This window comes from Larimichthys crocea, chromosome III (genome assembly GCF_000972845.2).
Source record: "Larimichthys crocea isolate SSNF chromosome III, L_crocea_2.0, whole genome shotgun sequence".
NCBI lineage: Eukaryota > Metazoa > Chordata > Actinopteri > Sciaenidae > Larimichthys > Larimichthys crocea.
In genome coordinates, this window is record NC_040013.1 from 37,941,524 (window position 1) to 37,967,103 (window position 25,580).

Consider the following 25,580-nt stretch of genomic DNA (forward strand, 5'->3'; position numbering starts at 1 on the left):
AAAGGGAGGAAAAAAATACAGACAGCATCGCTGTAAGGTTGCTGAAATACTGAGTGTAGGTCAGACATAAAACAGCTGTTTTCACACCAGCTTCGGCTGATAACGTTCTGCTGAAGAATGAAGAATGTTCTTATTAATTTTTTATCTACTGATGGTATGTCTCAAACGCTTGGAGAAACAAGTCTGTGTGGACATTCTCATTCATCCGGGAAAGTAAAACTGCTTTCTGGAATATTTACTTTGTGATATAAGATAAGACTCAAGCCTTTAAAAGCAAAATCCTCTCTTAAATGCGCATGATTGATCTCAAATACACATATGTGGTATGCACTGTATGTACATAGAGGCTCCCACTTGCATATAGCTTGCATATAGCTGGGCTGGCTCTATGCAGTGGTAAGAAAATTCACGGTCCTTCAAGTCAAGAAACAGTGTGACACATCCCGTCATTTTTGCACTTCAATTTTAGCATGGATTCAACAAACAAGGCATTACGTGCCAAATTTGGTGAAATTTAGATGTACCAATATTGGCAATAACCCTAATATTTAAAAAATAAATATTGATATCACGTTAATAATACACATTTAAAAAAAACAGTTCACAATTAGTGCACTTGTTCTTTTGTACAGTTATGGTTACAGACTCTTTCCCTACCTCCCTACATTTGAATATTTACTGTAATTCTTTTGTCAAAAAGAGACAAAACACAATTAAACATAAATATGAATCTGACTTGTAGTATAGATACCACAGTAATACCATTACAGTCAATTATTCTGGCCACAATAATCATGTAGTAAACATCTATTTTGGACAGAGCCAGGCGAGCTCTTTCCCTCTGTTTTCAATCTTTGTGCTAAGCTAAGCTAACCACCGTCTAGCTATAGCCTCATATCTAATGATCCATATAACTCTTAGCAAGAATGTGAATAAGCGCACTTCCTAAAATTTCAAACTATTCCTTTAACCTTTAAAACCTTATTGTAATCCTCATCTATGTGCCTAACTTTAACAGTTATACTAATTCAAACTTTGTCCAAACTGAGATTTAAAAAACTGGTGTTTGTTGTTAGTGTGTGTGTGTAACCTTGACACTAGTGACTGCAGTTTGCACTCCGATTTCCTACAAGCAGTCTTCTTTTAACTGTGACCACGGTCTTTCCCAAACTTTATCCAAGTAGTTTTAGTTGCCTAAACGTAAGCAAACCTTAACCCAAGAGAGGATGGATCGGAAAATGCTCATGAATCATTGTCTTAATGGGGTCTGGATGATCTATTTTGTTGTTTAGATATAAAATCCTCACATGGTCCTTTGAGGACTGAAAATTTTTCTCATCTTTCTGTCCTTGTGAGGACATGTGGTCTTCATAAGTATAACCACAAGAACAAATGCATACACACACAAACTCTCTAGTTTTCTCTTGCACCCGCAAACACTGGCAAACCATCACCAGTGTAGGTTCCTGCTTTTCCTCAATGAATAGAAGGACCTTGGCTGTCCCTATTGAAAATCTGATTCCTCGCTGAATAGGAAGCCCTTGTCCTTACATCACTTTGTCTACTGCACTGATGGTGTACTAATGGCAACATCAGTCCCCCATCTGGTGTCCATCATTTGGATTCAGGGCAGGGCCCGTCCCAACAGATACATCCGATTAGTCTCTCTCATCGATTTGTGCTGGCTCGTCATGACTTAGTCAACCCAAGGTGTCTCTTCTATGACATGCTGTCTCCCTATGATTTAGTTTGCCAACGCTCTAAGTGCATTGAGTGTGACAATAAAATCTTTAATCTAATATGCATCCTAAAGAGGGAGGTGGTGTAGAATTAAGAGGCAGTGAGGGAGTGAGACAGTGAAGGGAGGTAATATTCTCGATGAGCTCAGATGTAATGAGAAAGGTTTGTGTCAAGTTTATGAATATACAAAACACAGACACTGAGGTTGTGAATGCAACACTTGCTTTTTGATCCTGACGGATGAATGTGTGATATCAGGTGTAAGATGTGGCATGAAATGGTTTGTCACAGTCTTCTTAGTTATCAAATGATAAATATACACCAAGTGCTTATTTTTTAACTCTTTATGGAGCCCATCTCCTCTTGCATACAGAAGAAATATGATTACTCTCTGAAATAACCAAGAAAATTTCACATCAGTGAAACCCTATTTTCTCTTCATGTGTAACCCAGCCTGATCTGTGCTCGCAGTTTGAAACATACGATAAGTGTAAATGGGGTTACAGGGCACAATACATGCACAGTGCTCTCAGTAATTCTAACTGACAACGATCCCATTGCCTGTGCTTGTGAGACAGTATCATATTTATGGATGTGTGAGCTGTATATGAATGAGATTTGGTGCTACACTGTCTGAAAAGATCATTGCATAGATCTCCAGTACACCGCTTCATCTGCTGCATCCCGATGCTGCTCTCAGTAAACAGACATAACATTAGGGAAATGCTGTACCACGCAATACTTTCAGTAGTAATGTACTGTAAAACTGTAGGGATACTTTATAGAAATTTGATGATGAGGGAGGATGATTTTAAAGGTGTCTTGGGAGCAGATTTAATGGTTCCTTTTTATGGTTTATGGTATTAAAAGCAAACCATTATACCTGTGAGGTGCCACTTTGTCTGCATCCACTCAGTGGTTTAGTTTTACATCCCTTTTGATGTAAGGCCATCTCACAAACTGATTCATAAAATTCACCTCTAATGGACACAATAGATCTCAATACAAAAAAGGTAATTCGATTGTACACAGTTTTAATTAGAGTAAAATATAATATAATAATATTAGAGTTTTTTTTCCCACTGTTACACACCTCTAATTGACAGATATTTTTTTGTTCAAACGATCGTTTTTCACTTTTCATGTCCATAATTGCCAGTTGGCATGCCTGACCTGTCATGTTGACACCAGACATACCGAGCCGCATTCTCACATCTTTTTAATGAGTCTCTGTTATGATGCAGTCTCCAATTGCACAGTTGGCAAGAACTGTAACTTTTTTTTTTTAAAAGAGGTATGAACCACCCAGCCAGTCAGTAAGCTTTCCTATTTCACCCTGCTGTGACCCTGGCTGTGTGAGTGTACAGATTACTGTGTGTGAGAGGAAGAAAATGTCAGACTCAAAGCCAGACACTTGTCATTTTGTTCAAAATGACTTCTATATATCAAATTGAAGCCTTGATGTATCCAGTTACCCTGTATCAAAAAGGCATCATAAAGAAAACTGAATAAAGTTAAATAGTTTTCTTTAGCAGGAAAGGTTAGGCTCTGAAATAAAATTAAAAGATACTTTATATAGTTCATACATACAGTTGGTAGAGCATCCGCCCCATGTGCGAAGGCTCAGTCCTTGCTGCGTAAGACCAGGGTTCGATTCCGACCTGTGGCTCTTTCCCACATGTCATTCCCTGTCTCTCTCTCCCCACATTCCTGTCACTCTTCAGCTGTCTCTATCAAAATAAAGCTTGAAAAGGCCAAAAAATAATCTTAAAAAAAAAGATACTTTGTGTGTATAAGATGTGAATGCAAACAGTCTATAAAGGGAGAATAATAAAGGGGAGCTGAAAGTAAAAGTAAGTGTGTGAAAGAGTCATATTTTCAGTCCTTTAAAGACAACACATCACCTGATCACTGATACTCTGAGTTAGTGTTGTTTTCCTTCTTGCTAATCAAATACAAAAATAAGCCTGACTTTTTGAATAGAGTTCAAGCCATCTTTGCACCACTCTGCGGGAACATGTGGATGAGGCTGAGGGAGAAAATATGCCCGCATGAGAAGTAATCAATGCAGCCCGCTATGGTAGTGACAGCAGGTTAAGAAGGGGATGGGGAGGGAAAGCTCTGTTTTGATGCCAGAGAAAATGAAAGCAGCTGGGGGTATACGCTGTGTGTACTAGTCAGTCATATATGCTTGTTATCAAGTGTGTTTTTCTATGTGAGCGTGTATGTGTGTGTGTGTGTGTGCGAGTGAGAACGAGAGAGACGGGACGCAGCAGGAGAGGAATGCAGTCACGGCTGTAAAGTGGGTGTGAAAACAGCCATGTTCACTGACCTCCAAGCTGACCTCACCACCAGTCCTCTGCTGGTAGCTGATAGTGTCCTCAGTGTGTGTGTGTGTGTGTGTGTGTGTATGTGCAAAAAATGCTTTAGAACATTTGTGTGCATGATAACACTTGATGACTGAGTTTGTGAGGCGGTAGTGCTGTTTGTGTGGGTGTGTGGGTGTGGTGATAGCTCTAAGTGAAGTTTACATTATAGTCTACAGGAAGAGGTCAAGAGGATTATCTTAAAATATTAGCTGCCCTCTCACCCCTTCCTCCCTCCTTCTGTTGCCCCTCTTTTCTCTCTCTCGCCTCCTGTATCCTTGAAGGCAACAGCAGCACCTGTTGCGCATGCGCGCACACACATACACAGAAGGCATTTAAAAAAAATATTGATTAACATTCGAGGTCTCTGTGGTCTGAATTTATTTTGTATCTTATTTAGATGCCTCATTGGCTGACAGATTCTAGAAAAAGTAGGAGATGAACACACTAAAAAATCTTAACTTACCTCTGTAGACTTATTGGCTTTTTAAATTTTATATTACATATTATTGTTTTATTTATATTTCAAGTTTTGCTCTTGTAATTTTCTACACATCTTTCGACTTCTTACTGTATTGTTGCTCTACATGACATGTGGACAAATGGGGAGCATTATAAATAAGAATACATTTCCTTTCCTTTTAAAAAAAACACATATTGATGGCATATGAAGCCTCAGACACACATAGACACAAATACCTTAAAAAATGTGTAGATTATTCCACCTAACAGTCCCAAATCTGGAGAAATACAGAAGAAGAAAAAAAAATTAAACACTCCACAAGTTCACCATAAATCCACCCCAGACGTCCCGCACATTGTATCCGTCTGAATTCATGTTACGGTTATTTTCGTTAGAGATTTCCCACCTGAGTTTAGGCCTGCTGCTCACTTTCTAAAGTTTCATAAATCCTGCTCGTGAGCACTTGTCTGATTTAAGGCGACGACAGACGCTGTTCTCCTGGCGCAGTCGAACTTGGATTTGCCCCCCCCTGCCTCCCTCTCGTCCCCTACCCCAGGCTGAGTCAGCTATCCCGCCTCCTCGCCACTGCGGGGCGTCTGGGCGCTGGAGCGGCGCCTTGAACCCCTTTCCGTCTTCTTCCCCCGCAACAGGCTGCCCTGTCACATCTACCATGGCCATCAGCACTACACCATCACACAGCGGTCGTGAGGCACCAGCTCCCCCCCCTCCCTGTCTTCACAAACCTGCGGGATAGATGTGACCTTTATGGAATTGAATTCCTCTCAGTTTAGATTAAATATGAATTTTTTTTTTCTTAATAAGTAAGATTGGGGGAAACTAATGGACAGAATCAGTGGAACAATTTGTAAATTTTTCTACATATTCTTTGGCATATACTGACTTCTGAAGTCATAATTTACATCTAAAATACATATTATTAATTAATCAATAATACCTCAACACGTGCACCTTTCCTGTTATTAGAAAAAAAACACATTTGAATTGAAAGTGAGAGAGTAACTGTAGTCCGTGCTCTTCTTCGCTCCGCTGCGTCCGTTTGCATTTAATTAAATAGCGTCGTGCGCTCTTATCGGTCCATCTGACAGAAGTATCTAAAAGCGGTCCCTGTCCTGTGCACCTCTTCCCCCGTACCCTTCCAGCTCTACCTCTCGGTAATTGAATTAGCTCGTTTTTAGGCGGGGGAGGGGCTTGGCTTTGTTCGTGTGACGCCCATTCAAATAATTTCAAACCAATGGGACTATCCCCCGCTCCGCCGTAACCAAACCCACTCTCTCAGTCGGCGTCTGGAGCTGCCTGCCTTTGCCCTCACCTTCCTGCGCGTCCCGGCGTTTTAAACCCAAACACAAGAAAAGGGGGGAAAGACTACACGGCATGCACATGGGAGAAGGCGAGATTTATTTCATTCCTACACGTCGCACGATGGCTTATATATGAGGAGGGCACTTTGGGATGCGGACATAAACCAGCGTCTCCGCGGAGAGAAGCGCATGAGAAAACACATCGCTGTCCTCTCTCCTACACCGAGAAGGACTCCTCCCCACCTCGGCCGTGACACCGGTAAATCACAGAGAAAGGATAACTGTCTTGTTTTTACGCTGGAGAGGAAAGACCGAGTCTGACATTACCATTCATCTGCCAGTGGCTGACTTGACTGTATGGCTTTAAAAAGTTGCCCGGAGAACATGGACATCTGACGTGCGCCACACGGCGTCATTGGACACATTGAGCCTCTCTCTCCCTCTCTCTCTTTTCTCCATCATATCTTGGACTGACTAATCCCCTGCGCTTTGGGTTTGGAGTAAGAAGAAGTGTTGAGCAGTTGTCATTTGCCCTCACACAGGCTTACATCCAGTAGCTCCCCGCATGAGGGGAACATTATAAAGAAGACACTGCCTGTTGTGCTGCGCATTTCTCTGTGTTGATCTTACTGTTTGTGCATTAGTGGGAGAAATATTTTGTCAGCCCACCAAGGATTTGTCCCAGCTGAGATCCTGCATGATATAAATCCTGTGATTCATCTGGACCCTCGACCTGCATCCTGAGAGAAAACACCGTGACGCGCTGGTTTTTGTAACTTTAAATTTCCATCAGCCTGAACAAGTGTCATCTCGAGTGGTCACATTCTCGCTGTTCCCTTTGCGTTTTCTATGTTGTGCGCATTTCTATTTCTTCACTATTCACAAACTGCGCCAGGAACACACGGCCACATGTGAATGAGACTCACCACCTGTCCCGGTTGAAGCGCCCGTACAACTCGACTGACTGACCCGACACCGAAGAGGAATACGTGCCGAAGTTTCGCTGTAGTGATGCTGCAAATGGAAATGGTCCTCTTCGTCTGCCTGGTGCTGTTGATGTGTGTATTTAGCCAGGAGCCCAGTTCCAAAGTGGTGGCCGACCGCTACGCCGTCTTCTGGAACCGGACCAACTCCAGGTAAGTGGCTCCACACCGGGCAGGTTTTACCGCGGAGAGTCGGCGATGTCTCGTCCTCTCGCATCTGCCTGAACCGCGGGATTCGCAGGTTTGCTGGACCACATCGGTGTTTATTCTCCGCAGTGAGGGCATAATGCCAGTAGCTGTAGGTACAGAGTATAGACGAGGATAGGAACATGAGTGTAAAGAGCTACTGTGCCTTATTTCCATTACGTGGCTGCTCATTAACTGCGCATCCCCCCAAAGAAACTATAGACAAACACCGTGCGTAATAAGGCCCGGGCAAAACATTCTCCGTTTGGCGTTGCAAATCTACCCGCTGTCAGTATTGTCCAGAAAATGGGATTCACCGTTTCATTGTGAGTTATTTAGCTGTCGGTACCGGGTCAGAGCTGGACAAGGCTCTAAAACCTGGAGCGTTATCTTGTATTGTTTCTCTGTCCGGCGGACTCAGGCTGGGTGCCTCCACTGGACCCATTAACACCAGTATCTAACTAGTCTCAACTAGGTTAAACAATCAGAAAATAAGCACAAAGTCCATTAAAAGTGCTCATAATTTACCCACTTCAGACTGTGTTGGTTCATTGCCTTGATTCGGAAAAAAAACTTAAGTTGGAGCCACTCGTCTCAAACCTGTTCAGTGACAATGACTGCGTTATTTACTGCGTGACTTCACCACTCACTAACAATACTAAATGTAGGCAGTGAGAGCATAATGTATGAGTCAATATTAAACAGCACCTTCGCGAAATTCAGTACAGTTGCCATAATGTAATTTAAGGACATACGACGGTCTCAGCACATCCAAAAGTACTTTAGAGAGTATTGAAGGCACCATGGCAGACAAATGACACAAAATGACAAGCTCATTTTGAGTAACAAGGACACGAAGAAAAAGTAGAATATTATGTATTTTATGTTCGAGTTTGGCAGTGTCTATTATTATTTTTTAAATAGCCAATGAATCATTTTTTATGTAAAGAAACGTTCCCTTGAGAAATTGAGGAAAATTTGATTAGATTTTTTTTGTTGCAGCATTTTGTTGTTGGATCATTGGGTGATTGAATAAAACACTTGATTGTAAAATAATAGTAAAAAAAAAAAATCTATTGAATTTTCATCTTTTTAAATGACCTTTAAAGGAACAAATAATAGATTTACTTGCTAAAATTAAACCCTAAATAATCCAAATCCCTTCTGGAACATAAAACCCAGAGCAGTGTAATAAGTGGAAAGGTTTTTATTCCACTAGATGTAGTGATGGCTGTACAGTCTTGAAGCCGTGAACTTATCCATTCAGAACTTTTGAAAACTTTCCCTGTGTGTAACAGAGCACAGCTTCCTCGTTTTAAAATAGATACATTTCCCCTAAACTGAACTTTACACATAGTTTTTTTCTCCTATTTTTTTTTTGTATATTGGTGAACATGTATCGTTCATTCACAAGTTCAGATGCACAAGTCACCTAATGTCTCAAAATGAAAAAATATTCAGTCAGTTAATTTAAATATTCAATTAAAAATGCATTTCACTTTTCATTTCTATTAATAAAAGGACAAGTGTGTGCTCAACGTAAGACTCAGGACTGTTAGTAGTGAAGTGAGGATTTAATGTGCTGTTGACTCAGATGGGCCACACCAGAGAACACAGCCAGCAAAGTTAAAATAAAAGTTTCTCAGACGTGCTACAATCCTCTAGTCAAACCACTCTCTGCTTGGACAGCCTCAAGTCAACCTCAGTGCTCAGTGTACATGTTTGTTGAGACAGCATTTCCTCACTAAAAGTCCCTCCTGGAGTTAGACTGTACAGCCTTGTCCCGGGCTTATTAAGTCTAAACACTACTGGTAGAGTTTACAGAGATCTTTCACTCAACTGCCAACGACACTTAGTATTTGTTGAATAAAATCTACAGCTTACTCTCCAAGTGTGCACAAAGCCATTAATAGCACATGCTGAATTTGTTGCACAACTATTTATATTCAGTTTGAAGTTTCGGAAAACATGATTTATTGCTTGAAGCAATTAGTGGTCAGGGGTACAAACGGAGGGCTGACTGTAAGCCCTCTCCTGAAGTCGGGGCCAGTCTAGCGGGGTGCTTAGATTCGCGGCCTGATATACCGTAGACCATGACTATTGTGGTCTAGGTCTCTACTCTGGCTGTTTATTTATGGAGCGCTTTCTTCAATAGAGGCAAACACAATTTTGAGTTAAATCTTGATTTCTGCTGTTGATAGACCTACTTTCATTAGACAGTACATTTTCTTTTTTCAACAAAAAAGTTTTGACTTGTCTGGCTGCTCAGTTAACTTGATATCTTCCAGATGTGCTGACAAGTTTTCTCAGTTTCAGCGGAGTAAAAAAAAAAAAAAAAAGGGGGGGGAGGGGGAATTTAAGTAAAACTACTGTTAATCTCAGATCTGACACACTAACATTAAAAGAGGGCGAACACAAGATCTGTGTGATCCACTTGGCTATGTGCATGTTGTGCTTTTTACTCTCTTTGGGTAAAATATGAGAAATAGATAGCTTCCTGAGCTTCATCGGTTTCTGAAGCTCTGACTTGCCTGAGGAAAGGAAACAGGTTTTTTTTTTTCGCAGAGACTGTAATGCTGCTAACACCAGTCACTCCGTTCTACTTACTCTAAATAGAGTTTGTTTGACTCTCACCCCTGCAGCACTGAGGCAGGAAGCCAGAAAGGTAACCTAACAGCAGAGAGGAGACGGAGAGAGGGAGAGATAGCAAACTTGTCTTATTGATGATTCAGTTAATAAATATCGAGTCCCTTTCCTCATGCATTACTGTAGAAAGCTGGTGTGGCACTGTAACGCAACTTGCCTGCGTCTGCCTTTGTTCTGAGGCTTCATAGTCACACTGAAAGTACGGCTGCTCTAAGAATTTACTGTGTTAACGCCCAGTACACACAAACAAGCACATCTGAGTCAAACTTGTGTCACTTTATGATGGCAAAAATGAATAATGTAAGCAGGGAACCTAAAGGATAATTTCACTATCTTAGCTTCTTGTTTGACTCTCCCTCTACATTCTTTCTTGTTGTCTGAGCACAGTCGTTCGGAGCTCCTTTTACTACTTCCAGAAAAAGCCATTTGTTGCCATTCATTTTTCCACTGTATGAAACTGCACCTTCCACCGACTTGAAAATTGCCCTAGTTAGATAATCCATCACACTAAAGCTGTTGTTTGAGTTTCATTTTGACATAAATTCTGTTTTGTTTTTAATTCATTGTGCCTACGTCGGATCAGCTTGTGAAATACGTTATGCTCTGCTTACTTACTTAATCACCTGAAATGCACAGAAAGAAATGATCTACACATGGAAATACCAACTAAAAACTATTTCGAACTTTATCACATTTCTTTCCTTTTTAATTTCAAGTTTAGAATGGAAAATTAGTACTTTAAAATGGACCAAAAGAAAGTAAGTATTTAATTACATGTGACATTTATTGCTAAATGATTGGAGAAAGTGTGAACTAGATGTAGACAAAAATAAGCAAAAGGGATAGAAACCCAAGGAGTCACTTCTACGGTTGTTTGACTCACTGGTAGACAAAACACACTGGTGGAGACACTTTTACAGCTTAGTCTGCCAGGAGGATTGAATAGGCAATCTCAGATAAGGACTTTTTGTGTTTGAAATGGAACCTTTTCTCGAGAAAAATATTTTTGCAGGTTAGTATTTCTTCTTTTCCAGCGGTCAGAATTATAAGCAATTTGTAGATTAGTGTGGAATTTTATATTGGTTTAGTATACCCTAATCTGTGTTAGCGGTGCCACAGTCATCTCTGCTGGGTGTTTGTGTTGTTGGTGACTGGGGTAGGGGCTGAGGGGATTTCCATGCTGTTTTGTTGGCTTCAGTTCACCGTTGTGTATCACAACTCCAGCATGAGGCAAGAAACTTGTTAACTATTTCTGAAAAACTTTTTCGTTTACTTCTCTGTTTGTGGTTTAGATTCTCTTAGAGCTTTTTTCGTGGTACCTAGATGAGCATGATTTGCATTTTGCCCATCAGAAAGTTATCTTAAGGAACAGTTTAGAGATGTGTGTCGGAAATCCTAAAGTTTCATCTGTCCTCAGAGAGTTCCTTCAGCTTTAAAAAACTTAAAATACATGAACATTTCTCTCCGGGGATTTGACCCTCTATTATCTTGCTGACTGTCTTTGCTTGTGAGTATTTATTCTAATGAGGGGACAGACCGTAGCTCTAATGATGTCTCAGCTGTAATGCCGAAGAGACGGTCCTTCCTTTTCTTTCTTCCCCCTGTGCTCTTTCTTCTTCCCCATATCGCTCCTCGCCTTTCTCCGGGTTGCCTCTCGGCTCTCCGCCTCTCCCCGTCTCTCTCTCGCCCTCCCTCCCCTTCCTCGCTCTCTCTCTCTCTCTCTCTGTGTCTCTCTGTCTCTCCTTGCTGGGCACAGAAAATGAATGAATACAATTAGATATTTCGGGAGTCCCTCCACGGTTGATGGTGGAGAAAGGCGCGCAGAGGTCAGGCACACTCTGAGAGGAGCTCAGGGAGAGGTCACACACATACGGCGAGGAATAACGAAGCAGAAAGTTGGCCTGTGAATGACAAACTAGTAACTAGAACTCTCCTTGCAGTGGAGGGTGTTATTAACATCAACAGTTTGATGCCGTTGTGGTCATGCAAATTACTCTAGGTGATTTGTATTTTGCTGCATAATTTGTAGCTGAACAAACAGCCTGGAAAGCATTTTTCTAACGTGCTTCTTTGTGTTGTAGTTTTTACATTTTTATTTTCACAGTGTACTGTAACTGTAGGTCTACGTACAGTAGTCATGTCGTGGGTGTCAAAGACAACTTTCTTTTGTTGCCTGGCTTGCCTTTGTCTGTGCATGTTTTTGTGTTTGAGAGTGCATGCGTGCGCATGTGCATTCAATAAATGAGGCATGGGGTCAGATATAGAATATTTTCTGTCATTTAAACCCATAGATACCAGAAGAATTAAATATTTTTTCTCCCCTGGACTTCTCATTACCTGTCACAGACCAGTGGGACATAAATAAATGTCTTGTCAATCTGTGCTTGTATGTATGTGTGTATGTATTAACAGAGGCACGTATGCATGGAGGTGGAAAGTTAGTCCATACACCCATCTGCCTCTAACAGATGTAAAAATGTATGCATATTACAATATGATCTTATGTTTATAATTCAATTCTGAAAACTTTAAATCAAGTTGATATTGTATTTGATTGCTAAAATGGCTAGTTTGTGACCCTACGCTAGTCTCTTTCCGTAGCTAGTCCCCCTTATCATTTTTCTACTGACTCGCTCTGAGCTGTGTTTTACTTTCTACGCTGCTCTGGCTCTTGTTCTCTCCCTCCGTCTCTCTGTCTGAGGGCTGATTAGTTCTCGTTAATGACCCCTTGCTCTGTCATTCTTTTATGCCTGTGGCATTGGCAAGCACAAGCACAGACCGAGCTGCGGGGACAGCGAACGTAGGAGACACAAAGAGAGCAAGGCAGAGGGTATAGAAGAAAAAAAAAAAAAAACACAGGACCTGATGGAAAACCAGCAGAACTATGATGATGGTGTTGTGCGATGTAACACTTCCATTAGGTTTAAATAGCACTCTGTGTTTTCTCACCAGACCTGTAAATGCACTTTCCATTTAAATTAGATTTTTTTTTTCTATTAACTAGAAAATGAGCCCAACAGGCAGTAGTCAATGCTTAGTCAATGTGCTTGGCAGAGCAGCTGTTCTTCAGCGCGCGTTGGAAGAGGGGGAGGACTCTTGGCCGTGACCCTTGTGGACTTGCTATGCGGCGGACAGAAGCAGCCCTGTCGCCGGGGGTGCCTGGTGGTCAGGCTGTAGTCTTGGATATGCTAATCCTACTGGGTAAATCCTACTGAAGTAAAGGCAGCCTACAATTAGATAAGAGAAGACATGTCCAATATTTTTTTTTTCCTCTCTACATTTCTATATACGCGATAATATTTTAGATTTGATTATTAATTTATTTATATTTATACAATATTTATGTAAAAATAACACATTTTGTTCTTTAAAAGTGGTATGTTATCAGTTTGGTTTTCTAAGAAATATACACTGTGTTTTTAATGTACGACTTGCGTCTTCTTTTAAACTGTTTGTACTGTGTTTTGACCTTTGTTTTCAGTGATTTATTTAACTGAACGCAACATAAGAAATCCTTTGTTTACTCATGATTAGATAAATATTACTCAGCCTGACCATGGTTGACAGGGCTGAAAATGAGCCTTAAAAATACCACCATCAGTTTCAATGTGAGGTTACCTCACCTCAAGGAGTGGACGGGATCTCTTGTTATACTGACAGAAATGGACAATATTGAATGGCAGCTTCAGCTCAGTTGCACATGTTTTCCTCCCTTGCCTGGGGAACCAGATTTTAATGTCCAGGTTTTTGTTTTCAGAGTAATCACTCCAAGGTCAGATGGAGGGCTGAAACGCTGCTATCAGCTGAGCAATCTGTCTTTTAGCCCTCATTCAAGCCATTCAAGCCGTGGCTTTCAGGGGAACGCTCCGTATAGCTCTGCTTGGAAACAATAAAGTATTAACCAGCTTATGCAACAGCCACATGTGTAAAGATTAATGTCAGGCTTACATTCTGCCCTGAGAATGATAAAAAATAATGTTTCCCTTTTTTGCTAGTTGGTTGTCTTTCTACCAGATACATGTGTTTGTTTATTCAGGGGCTAATTTTTTTTCTCTATCCTTGCTCTCACTGTCTCAGTTTCACTCAAAATTTCAAACTTGTGGAAAGTTTTCTTTCCCCCCAACTGTTTCTTTATTTTTCCTAAAGTTACTTTGTGCCACCCCGGAGAGCTGTGGGAACAGATCTGTATTAAGTATTTTTTTACTGTGAACACCTGAGCAGATTTGTAGTTAAAAAGAACATGGTGGACAGACAAAGAGAAAAAAAACTGTTTTGGTGTTGTGTTAATTCAGTTCCCATCTCAGAAAAGCTTATTTTATTTTAAGACCACCGAAAAGGGCTGATTACCAGGAATACAGGATTGCTGCAGGCCCATTAAGAGTCAGAACGCCTGTCCAGGCATCTTGCGGCTGAAAATGGCGCTACCATATCCTTCTTCGGCTCCTCTGTAAGATGGAGGCTTAGAAGCAGCTGTTACTGTAGTAACGCTTGGTTGATCTATCACCCCTGACCAGAATGGGGCGCTACTGAGAGAGGTCTGATAGCCTCTTGTGCCCTGTGCTCTCAGCCTAAAAAACATTTCAAGTGTACAGTTGGAGGGAAGCTACATACAATTTCTACATTCAGTCCAGTTCTTTCTGTTTAGGTTAATTTGACCTTGTTAAACTCATTTAATGTCAATCTCATATTGTATTTAAAGGAGCTACACCAGCATGTAAAGGCCAAAACGAGTGATGGGTTTCAAAAAAAAAAAAAAATTCTTTCTGTCACCGGTCACTGTTCAACTGGAAAATATGACGGGAACGATTGAGACTGTTCGGTTTTTTGCCAGACACATTTTCCACAGATAATTCCTTTCATGGTAGACTGGCTTCGGACCTTACACTGCCGTTTTCCTTATTTAACTTGGGGGGCTGCGGGGGAGTGAATGGATGTTTTTCTAGCTGGGTAGCAGTGTGGAGAATAGATCCCAGAAGAGAACACATCTCCAGCTTGTGAATAAAGACCTAATTGACGGGTTGTAGCCAGTTGTAAATGACTCATGAGGTAATTCATCTTCACAGACAGACTGAGAAACACACAGAGAGACTGTACAGTTGTGTGGTCTGCTTTTTCTTTGAAATCAAGACAATCTACTTGGTTTAGTGCCAAACTTTCATATCCCCAAATAGAAATTTTAGACCTCATAACGCGCTGCTTTGAGCCAGAGACTGTGTTATCACCTCCTCACCTGGATGTTGCGAGTATCCTTGGATGGCCTATGTGGCTTCTCATGTTTTTCGTCTGGCGTTTCTCTGTTTGCGTTGGCACAGTCGTGAAAAGGTCAACTGAATTCTGGTGAATGAACTAATTGATCGCCTGGCCTTGTTTTCAATATGAACACCTTTTTGTAAAAGTTCCTATTGCTGCCACAATTTTTCCACTGACGGAAATATAAACAAAACAATTAAACTATGTCACTTCCACTTTGTTCAGTCTACCGTTGTGGCGAGACGTGCCAATAATAGGGCTAGCTGCATTAGCCCGTTTTGAATTGATAGTAGAAAAAAAAAAAAAATACTAGCAGCCAGTGCCCCCCCCCCCCCCTCCCACACACACCAAATGCTGGGTTGTGAGACTGAAAGGCGGCCATTGTTCTGCTCTCTCTGTCCACTCCACATAGCCAGGGCTGAAAGTAATGCGTACGCTTTAAACGGAGGGAGGAAAAAAAAAGGGAGGGCAAAGGAGAGGAGTGAGGGAGAATGGTGTGAATGGCGAGGGGGAAAGGGAGAGCGCACAGCTGAAGATGTTGTACGCTTTTGGACAGAAAAAAAAAAAAAGGGAGGAGAGGAGGAGTATAATGCGAGCGTCAGACACGAGGGGAGAGGCATGTAGCAGACAGGGGGTGACACAGTGTGTGGAAAAGAAGAGGTGGCAGTTTCCCTCATTTCCAACTAGCCTTATCCATCCTCTCTCTTTCATCTGCCTCCCTCCACACCATCCAGCTCATCAGCCCCCCTCCCCTCCTTGTCTGTCCTTGCCAAGGTTTAAAGATGCATGTGGCTTGCTGGCTATCTGTCTGTCTCCCTGGTGGTGACCGTGGTTGGTCGGTTGGTTGGTGGTGGTTCTCCTGGGGTCGGACTGTGGGTCTTCACCCTGAGGAGGTGTCGTCTTTGCGGTCCGGGTTTAGTGACACCGGGGCTATTTTCTACAGAGACAGGATTAAGCCCTGCTCAGGTTTAGACCCCTGCTTTGTTTCCTCTGACACTGAGGACTCCCACACACAGGGCTGTGTTTACTTGGAGGTTGGTTCTGTGGTACTAAGTTGCATCTTGCTCTTAACTACTGTGACACACTGCACACTGTACCCTTGAAAGTGCAATTTCCACTTAAATGCATGTATCACAGTCGGAATACCAGGGTGTGTGTAATGTAGCGTCTTAATGGAGGGTTTGGTTCCAGAATGCTATATATCTGCTCTGGTGACAAATTGGTACAATAAGAAGGAGCTGTTTTTGTCCTCAGAAGAAGATCTACTTTGCAAGAGAAGGTCATGAAATGATGCTTTCCTTTCATTGTGATGAATAATGTGGCTAATTATGCATGATTGTAAATCAAATGGTGGACATCTCATTTTGTAACAAATCTCTTCGTATTTGTCTTCGACTCAGCTCGTCTCTTGAGCTGCATCAGTTTGAAACCTTGGGGTCTTAAAAGACTAAGTGGGATTTTGACTAAAAAAAAGGTTTGGAGAAATTTAAACAAGTTTTATTTCTATCAAAGCCTCATGTCAAAAATTAAAATCAGTTAAACTGTCAGTTAAGCACCACGCCTTTTATTAGACAACAGATGTTGGATGTGTGATGTCATCTGGAATCAAACAGATAATAAATCACACTTAAAATGTATAACACAGAACTGAATCTGACGTCTGGGTTTGATGTAGAGACAAGCGCTTGTTCGTGGGTTTCCACGGCTGTGTGTTTTGCCAGCGACTCGTGCACAAACACATGTGCGTAGTTACGCGTGCGCATGCGTAAGCGTGCTAGTCTGCATGTGTGGTTATCCTGAGCCGACCTCTGCATCGAGGCCCGCTTTAATGAAGCAGCAGAAACACACACCCTTTACTATAGCAGAGCACAGCACTATTCTTGACCCAATTCTGTGAGCCTGCTCCTCTGAGATTCATTTTGTGAAGTTGCGTTGTGTGCGGGTGTGCGTGTGCACGTCAGTCTTTGTTTATGAGTGGTGGTTGGTATTCCTGTGTGAAACTGTACTGAGCGCGTTTTATTTCTCTCCCCTGAAGGGAAAAAACGATTGATCCCGGGAATGTGTGATAAATCCCATCTTCACCCTCTCCTCTCATCTGAGCCCAGCTTTGACTGGTCTGGCTTACTACGAACATTATCCCACATAACCAAATATGACACCCCAAAGAACGTAGACCGACAAATACACACACATACACATACACATATGCACACCACTCTATTTTGGAAAAGCAGTTCATTATTTCTTTAGTGAGGTTCAAGTTGCAGGAGATGTGGTATTTATTCTGCTTGTTTATTTTCTTCCTCTAAATCAGCAAGCAGCGAGCCTTAAGAGTGCAGCAGCCTTTGAACCGCGGCCTATCCCATGACTGCAGCCTTGGGTATTAACCCAGAGCCACTGAGAGGCTTAAAAAGCCATCAGCTCATTGTCCAGAGACACAAAAACCCCCTTCCTCTAAAATCCCCACCCCTCCCATCCCCCCATCCTTCTCTTCTCTTTTCCTCCTTCCCTCCTTTCTTAAGAAAGCCTTGAGCTGGCATTCATATTAATCAGTTTTAAGGGTCTAATGAGATAAGTGAGACTTAAGGGGAGTCCCCAAAGTGGCCTAAGCCCTCTGGATAAACAGAGGTGATGAGCGCTGCCTATGGTTACATCCTTAGGAGTGTGTGTGTGTGTGTGTGTGTGTGTGTGTGTGTGCTTTTTTTTCCCAGCATAGTCATGCATACAAAAGTTTTAATGTCCTTAATTCCACTGTTGATCTTTGAAAGCCATAACATCACCTTGAGACAATCATCACCTTGTCTCGTAAATGGCAAGGTGTTGATGAAATGGTTTCATGATTTTGGTTAGTTTCTGAGCTTGTTCAGGGGTTCAGAATCTAGTGCATCTGTGGATTTGACCAACATCAGGTCTTTTCCTCGATAACTCCCTCGTTTGTCCTAATCCCCCCCTACCCAGTCCATGCAACCAGTCTTCCTTATCCCGCCAAGTATCACCGGAATATAGGGCAGTTGGTTTCCTCCCGCTCTTTTGCTCTTCGTAACATATTGTCCCCTCTTTTTTACCCTTCCTCCCTCCCTTCCTCTCTCCTGTTTCTCAGATCACCAAATCTTTATACTGTCCTCGTACTTGGCTCTTGGGGTCCTGCTGAGGAGACCCAGCATGCCCACTGTCAACATTAAGCTTAAGTGTTGTGGCTGCAGCACTTGACTGACAGTTGCCTACACTCTCTTTCTCTTTCTCCGTTTTTCTGTGTGTTTTTCTTTTCTTTTAATCATTTTTGAAAATCATATACCACTCTAAGCCCCCGCACCCTCATTTCTACTTAAACTCTCAACTCTAGACTACAGAGCTAGCAGAGTGTGTGTGAGTGTGTGTGTGTTTGTGTGTGATGAAACAGAGCAGCCAAAACCAAGATAAATGTGGTACCCACCAGACACAAAGAGATAAAGATGGCTGCATCAGTTTTTGATTTTCAAATTCTAACATTTAAATTCAATTAATTAGGCAATAGCGATTAAAGCTACTCAGCGAGGATAATTGGATGGCCAAATTAAATAATCTATAATCTGTAATAATCTGCCTGTAATTCACCAGTGAAGGATCAGTTAGGGCAGGAACAATGAAGTCAGACTTTAAAGAATACTGCTTTACTCTGGGAAAGTTAATGTATTTGATTAGAATTTTTTTGTAGTAGTAGTTTCATTTTTTTTCCTCCTATGGAAAAAAAAAATTGCTTCAGAGAATACATAAAAGAATAGTTTTGCCGCACATTTGGGTTTTTGTGTAACAGACGGTCTGTTCGATCTATACAGTAGAACTACTGGAGTAGCTGTGCAGCGGGACAAGTCCTCAGAGAGTTCAGTTTCACCTGCTGTTCTGTTCCTCAGGGCCGCTGGACTCCACGACCGGAGACATTCCAGTCAGGATTAGAGCGTGCATGGCAAACGGAAGCACAAATAAGAGGGAGTGAAGGGGCTTTTTTTTTTTTTTTTTTTTTTTTTTTTCCAGAAACGACACAGTGTTTGGCCTGGCTGCTTTAAGGTTAATATGCCTTTGACATTTTTACAACATTGTGTGAATTGCATTTTCAGAATTTGTGGTTTCTACAAGCATTCTGACATTGAATTAATTTTTTTTTAACCGTGAACGCGTTTAAGATTAGAGACAAACTTTTATTACCTCAATTTACAATTAAATATAAACAAATAAAAATATATAGCTTTTAAAGACAGATTGATTACTAGAAGTTGCAGCTGCTATGAATAATTGTATCTATTTCTTTTGTAATATTATATTGTACTATTTAAAAACTATGCTTTAGTTACATTTATATATAGCAGTAGACAGACTAAGATAAAACAAAGAAAATGCAATCCAATACAAAGTCACAATGAATTTTATACATTTCTACTTTTTTTTCCACCCAGTGTATTTTTTTTAATTTTTATGTTCATTAATTACTCTCCAATTCCAGGTTTATTATTTCTTCAAAGAGATATTCATGTGTACATATTTTTCCTCAGTCAAATTTAATAGTTTTGAAACTTTCCCCTGTTTAAAATTTGGCTTTAGCGTAGAAAATATAAACTTGCTTGCTTCATTATTCCATTTATGGAAATATTTGACAATTTGCAAATACTTCAGTGGTATTATTTTTTATGAGGTACAGAGTTGAAGTAGATTATTAGCCTGTGGGAAAAGAGATGCATCATATTTCTTGTCTTGGATTAGAGTGCGTGCCTGGCTTTGGGTGGAGTGATGAAATATTCATTAATGTTTGTGATCTCTAAGAGGAGTAGCACTTGCAAACCTTTGCACGCAATTCATGAAAAATAACATCAAGGTAGACATGCTGTGAACATGAAGGTGATGGAAGGTTATCTCCTTGTCTGGTTTGTATGATCTTCACCAAAAACATTTGTGATGCCTGCTATGACTGTAAACTTTCCTTTATGGGAGGTTTTTTTTTCCTGCTCTCTATATATATTTTTTAAAATATTTTGTTGATATATATCCCAGAAGTTGTTAAAATAGATAAATAACACAAATATCTTGCTGAATTTGTTTGACAATTGACCCTGGATTTACAGTTTTCTTGTTAACAGACTGACAGGTATCAGACGACACGTCTGTGACAGTGTCAGACTTGTCAATCTTTGAGTGACAACAGGTTCACAGCTACTTTAATAATGCAGGACAGCCATATTTTATGTCCTCTCCAGCTCCCCATCCTCTCCTTTCTCTGGGATGTAGAGAGGTGTCCTTACATTAAGGCCAGGTCAGATTGCGTCTGCCATCGTACATTAGCAGCAAAGCCATCCTGCCTGTATCACTGGTAAGAGGAACATGGCACGAAGATGGCTGAATTATTCACACTCATAATCGGCCTTTATGTCCTGCTGCCAGGCCTGGCCCCACTGTTATTCTAGTGCATAATTGATAGCGCTCAGAAGTGGAAAAGTTAGAATAGCAGAAGTAATGCGAAGCGAAAGTCTAGTCAGGCAGCAGAAGAAGGGAAGAGGGGGATTGGTGGGGTAGTGATGGGGATAGAGGGATGGAGGTGGGCCCCTATAGGAGTTTTTACACTGAGCTTGTGTTAGCCTTTACGGGGCTTAGGCCCAGCTAGCGTGAGGATCGCGTGTGTAGGCCAGCCAGACTAGTCTGAAAGGGGGAGAAGAGAGGGGGATAAGAGGGGGATAAGAGGGGGATGAAAGGAGGTGGGAGGGAGAGGAGATGGGGATCCAGAGTAACAAGGCCTGACGCTGAGCCGGTCCAGAATGTGGTCTGGTTCTCCCCCAAAGTTCCTCTGGGGTTCCTCTGTGGGCAAATATATATTTTTTAAATCAAATTGAATTTGATTAAGGAATGAAAAAGTTTATTTTTTGTTTTTAAAATAATTGCAGGGAAACAATCACAACTGTTCTGTTATCTCCACAGTTGATTTGTACTCATGGGTTTGGTTTTTATTTGGACCTAACCCAGCAGGTTTTTTCACTGTATGCTTGCTCAGTCAGGTAAGAGAGGCATTGACATCACATTACAACCATGTGATACAATGATCAATAAACAGCAGCCTCCAGAGAAGAGCAATGATTGGCTCGAGTCCAATAGTAAAGAGAGGCCTATCTATTGAGAAATTGAGTGAGACAAGCTTTTGAAAATAATAATACTCCACTCTTGGAAACAGGAAAAATGTTGTCTGTTTCAAATTTTGTTTTCATTAACCCGTCGTTGCATATCTTCATCTTAACTTAATTCCCCAAAGAACATTATTTTCTGCAGCTAGAGATTTATATGGTTTGATATTTCTGTCAGAAATGATTTTTTTCTGCCTCTTGACATCTCCCATCCAGTCATCTCTGTGAGCTCCCTCAATTGAAAAGAACACCCTCCCATGGAAGTTTGAATGTCTCAGGTGAAGGTGTTAACACAGCCCCAGGTGTAGTCTATTTAACACCTCTCTGACCCTTAACAAAGCCTTACTAACTGCTGCCTAGCTCTGCCTTTTGTGTTCCATAACAAAGCCCTTTAGCTTCTAATAACACCACAGCACTGCCAGTGTCAAGAGAAACCTGAGATAAGGTCCACATCAGAGAGTTGGTGGGAACTGTTTAATCCGCTTCTCGAAACCAAACCAACACACAACAGGCAGGGATCATGTTTGGCAAAGTGGCCGGCTTTGATGGAGGGATCGGATGGTGTGAGTAGGAGGAATGAGGATGACGGCAAACAGAAAGGCGGCTGAATGCCGGTAGTCTTTTACGGAGCTGTGAAAGAGAACATCTGGAGAATAATACAGGGAGTTGTACACAATGTGCGCTAATGCTCATTCACTCACACACATACACACAAATACACGCACACTATTAGTATCACAGCAGTGTTTTGTGTTGTTCTTTAAGTGGTCATGCCATGATGCCGCTGATTAATTCTACATTTTCTCCTCTAATCACAAGAAAAGTAAATTATTCACTCAATTACTTTGGCTTTTTTACATGTATGGAAATATATTGACCGTGCCTGGTCACAAAAACATGAATAAATAGTGACCTATTCATTTTCACTTAAACTGAAAGAGATATTTCTTCTATGCGTTCTCTGATTCTCTTTTCATTTCCTCAAACGAGGACTCATACGCTTTAGTTGCGGAGCCAAACAAGCTGTTATCATTTAAATGAAAGCTCTACGTCAACGCTGTATATTTTTTGTCAACATCACTTTTGCAATATATTAGAAAGTATCTTTCACCAGAGTCGCTACAATGTGGTCATAAAGCCGTCGAGTGGAAACATTAGCAGCGATATGTCTCAGAAACTCATAAAACCAATTTACGAGTGCACTTAAGGCCCATACACCTACTGGAGCCATTCTATAAAGATGCAGACAGAGATTGCACCAAACTCCCTCCAATTACCCACATTTAAAAGTAATAAATGTGGATCGATAAGTGATAGAGGGCCTGTTAATCCTCGACTTACCCGGTTATTTTCAATTGAGACTCTCCTTTTCAAACTAAAATTGCAACATTTACTAGCTTACCATTGATTTGTTTTATTGTTCTCTTCCTACGGGCTAAATGCTGCACTGAGCTGTTTTTGCAGTAGTCCTCTGGAATGGATGTTTTTGTCTTTTCTAGTGTTTAAATTCTTAAGAGACTCGCCTTTATCTTATTAAGAGAGAGGAATCGCAGGGACCAGAATGCTTTTTATTGCAATTATTCTTTTTATATGTGAATAATTCATTTTCAGATATCCCAAATGAGTAAAAGAATTTTAATTAAAAGAAACTTCAATAATCAACACTTCAATATTAAGTAAACAACACTGCTGCTCTGGTGTGTGAAAACAATAGTGGCAGCCTCCTGTGAAATACCTTGTTGATCATCTCGCAGTAGGACATGTGAATTGGCCTGTATGCCTAGTTGAGCTCATATGCTTATTTATTTACTGCTTGGCTCAGCGTGCCAGTGCTGGAATGCTATTGGCACTAGCAGGTATGGATTAGACCCCTCTCTGTCTCACTGTGAAGTTAATTGAGGGAATCCTCCTCCCACAGTGGACAGGCCGTCTCAGATCTACATACAGACTCAGCTTACAAAGCACTACAGTTTCACTTTTAATTTGAGTTGACGATTTCTGACTCCATTCTGATGAGACCGCATCCGATAAATCATTTCTCCGTGACCTTTTACACGCTCCGTCTGAAACAGGCCCTCCTCATCAGACTCGCTGCCCCCCATCGCCATTAATGTCATTAATCTGATATAAGGGCTTATGACTGTGTCACTAATTACAGCAATTAGATGTGTTATCATTCTTTTCTACAATTAATTGCTTCACTACTGGTTTGTTTTTACATATTTACATTAACACATGCAATTATTCTACATGGCCTAACGTATTTACATACAGCAGCAATACAATACAAATGTCTCCCTTTACAATACTGCAATGAACCCTCACAATTTTCTAATTAGTGTATTATCAAGGAACAGTCTCATCGGGAAATGCCACCGCTAATATCCACAGATGACATTTAGTTTAAATACCCACATGGCTAATGTAGGCTAAGCTTTTGTCTGAACATGTGTTTTTTAATCCATTGTTCATGTCCGTTTTTTTTTTTTTTTACCTGAACAGACAATTAATTAAATGTCACAGCAAAGCTAAGATTAGCCATATGTGTATTTGCTCACGTGCATATTGTGATGCATGAGGATTTGAGAAAAGGCATGTGATTTTTGATTGATGTGGCTCATGGCATATCATATGAATTTATGTATAAACACTTTGTCAGAATATGAGTTGTTGAAATCTCAGGGGTGATTTACTTCCTTCTATTCATGCCCTTTGAAACACGTAGAGAAAACCATTACTTTTGTACATGTTGATCTCCCACTGGAATTGTATGTTATTGTGTCCGCTGTGTAAATGTTTTACTTCCACATATCTGGACACCGAATAATTCCTCTCCTTCTGGCTTTGTTTTCTCTGTGTCTCTACTGGTCTTTTAATTGTGAATTTTTCCAGTGTTTTACAGCCCAGTAATGATTTTATAGCTGGCTGTTTTATACCGATGTCCAAACCTGCAGCCTGGGGAAGATTTAGTGTGTTGCCACTGTTGGGTAGTGAGCTCTAATTGGAAGGTCAGAGGGACGTGTTTCAGAGTAGCAGGAGATCACCCGTGTGCTGCAGATTTAAAGGTTATCCAAACCCACCCGCAGACATAAAAATGTAATTTTCATGTTATTATATTAGCCATCTGGATAGAGAATATTTCTTGTTGAACTGATTAAAAAAATTGAATTTAAAAATTAGGCCGAAAGTATCATAGACCATATAAAATATTGGTCCTTTTCAAAAAGTTCAAAAGCAAAGAGTAAAGACGCAAATCTGTTCATCTCACTCCCCGATTTATATTAAATAAGGTCACACTGTATATACTGTATCATCACGCATAGAGGGTACTTTATTTTAATAGGTACATGTGCTATTTTGAACAATTTAGACAAGTGAAATAGTCCTCTCGATTGCTTTGACACCAGGAAAGTTTTTTCCATCCAGTCATGGCGTCTCTCTTAAGAACAGCTGCCTCTGGTCCTGCATGGCATGCCAGAAGTTAACCACACTGTAGGCTTGGCTGGAAGGCTGAGATGTCTGTGTGCTCGACTCTATGTGTGTCAGAGGGGCTCCGTTTCTGCATTTCGTGCCACATTTCGTGTCTATCGCCAGCCCTTCTCTCACGCTTGCCTGGCCGTGTGTCGTTGATGGGGTTTGGGTGGAGGGTGGAGTGAGGAGGGCGTGGGGAGGAGGAGGAGGAGGAGGGTGGTGGCCGGTAGATAAGTGGTCGATGTCTGGCTTGCGTTGTCGATGTAGGCTGGGTCACGTGGTGGGCCCACAGAAAAAGGGAAAAAAAGAAAAAAAGAGCTCCTTGGGTGATTCTTGGCACGCAATGTTTTTAACTTAGACACACACACGGTTTGAAGACAGGCAAACACACACACACACAGATAAACTGCATTTTTCTGGCTTACAGCCTGATAGAGGTGGGTACGTGTGAGCTACGTTGTGCATTTTGTGCACCTGTCTGGATCCATCTTTTTTGCCATGTTGTTGTTTTTTTGTGTGTGTGTCTGTGTGTGTGTACATCCCTGTATGGCTCAGTGCCTTTTTCCACCCACCCTTGGTAGCAATACAGTTATTGACAACAGAAGGAAAGGTGAAGTCTCTGCAGACAAAGAGGCAGAATGTGCTGACCAGAGCATCCAGTGACAAAAGCAGCGAGGAGTGTGGGCTGAGGCAAGGGTGCAGAGAAAGTAGATATACCATAAACTGCCTGGCTCAAATGAACTGGCTTGGCTTGCTGACCAGCACTCCTCTATTTTATTTCTTCCCCTTCTTCTTCTCTGTCGCTCTCCTCTTCCACTGTTTCTTTTTCCCTCCTCTTTTTCAGAGGGCTGTCTGCCATTAAAGCAGAGAGAATTGATTTTCTCATCCTTTCTTTTCCCCCCCTTCTTTTATTTAATACCCCCCCTGCCATCGCCTACCCCTTGCAGCCCAAATCAATACAGTATCTGCATGTACACTGGGATAAAATACAAGCGCACACTATAACAGCGGGGGTC

General features: G+C 41.3%; 1 protein-coding gene across 2 annotated transcripts in view; it reads left to right on the top strand.

The window, feature by feature from the left end:
• Window positions 1–5,855: 5,855 nt before the first annotated feature.
• The window catches only part of efna5b (ephrin-A5b), a 90,934-nt gene continuing 71,209 nt past the window's right edge, over window positions 5,856–25,580 (top strand). For both annotated transcript variants that reach the window (XM_010733528.3, XM_019266013.2), the window contains exon 1: window positions 5,856–7,024. In XM_010733528.3, the coding sequence (XP_010731830.2) occupies window positions 6,900–7,024 (125 nt within the window). In that variant the 5' untranslated portion in view covers window positions 5,856–6,899. The remainder of the gene's footprint in view (window positions 7,025–25,580) is intronic.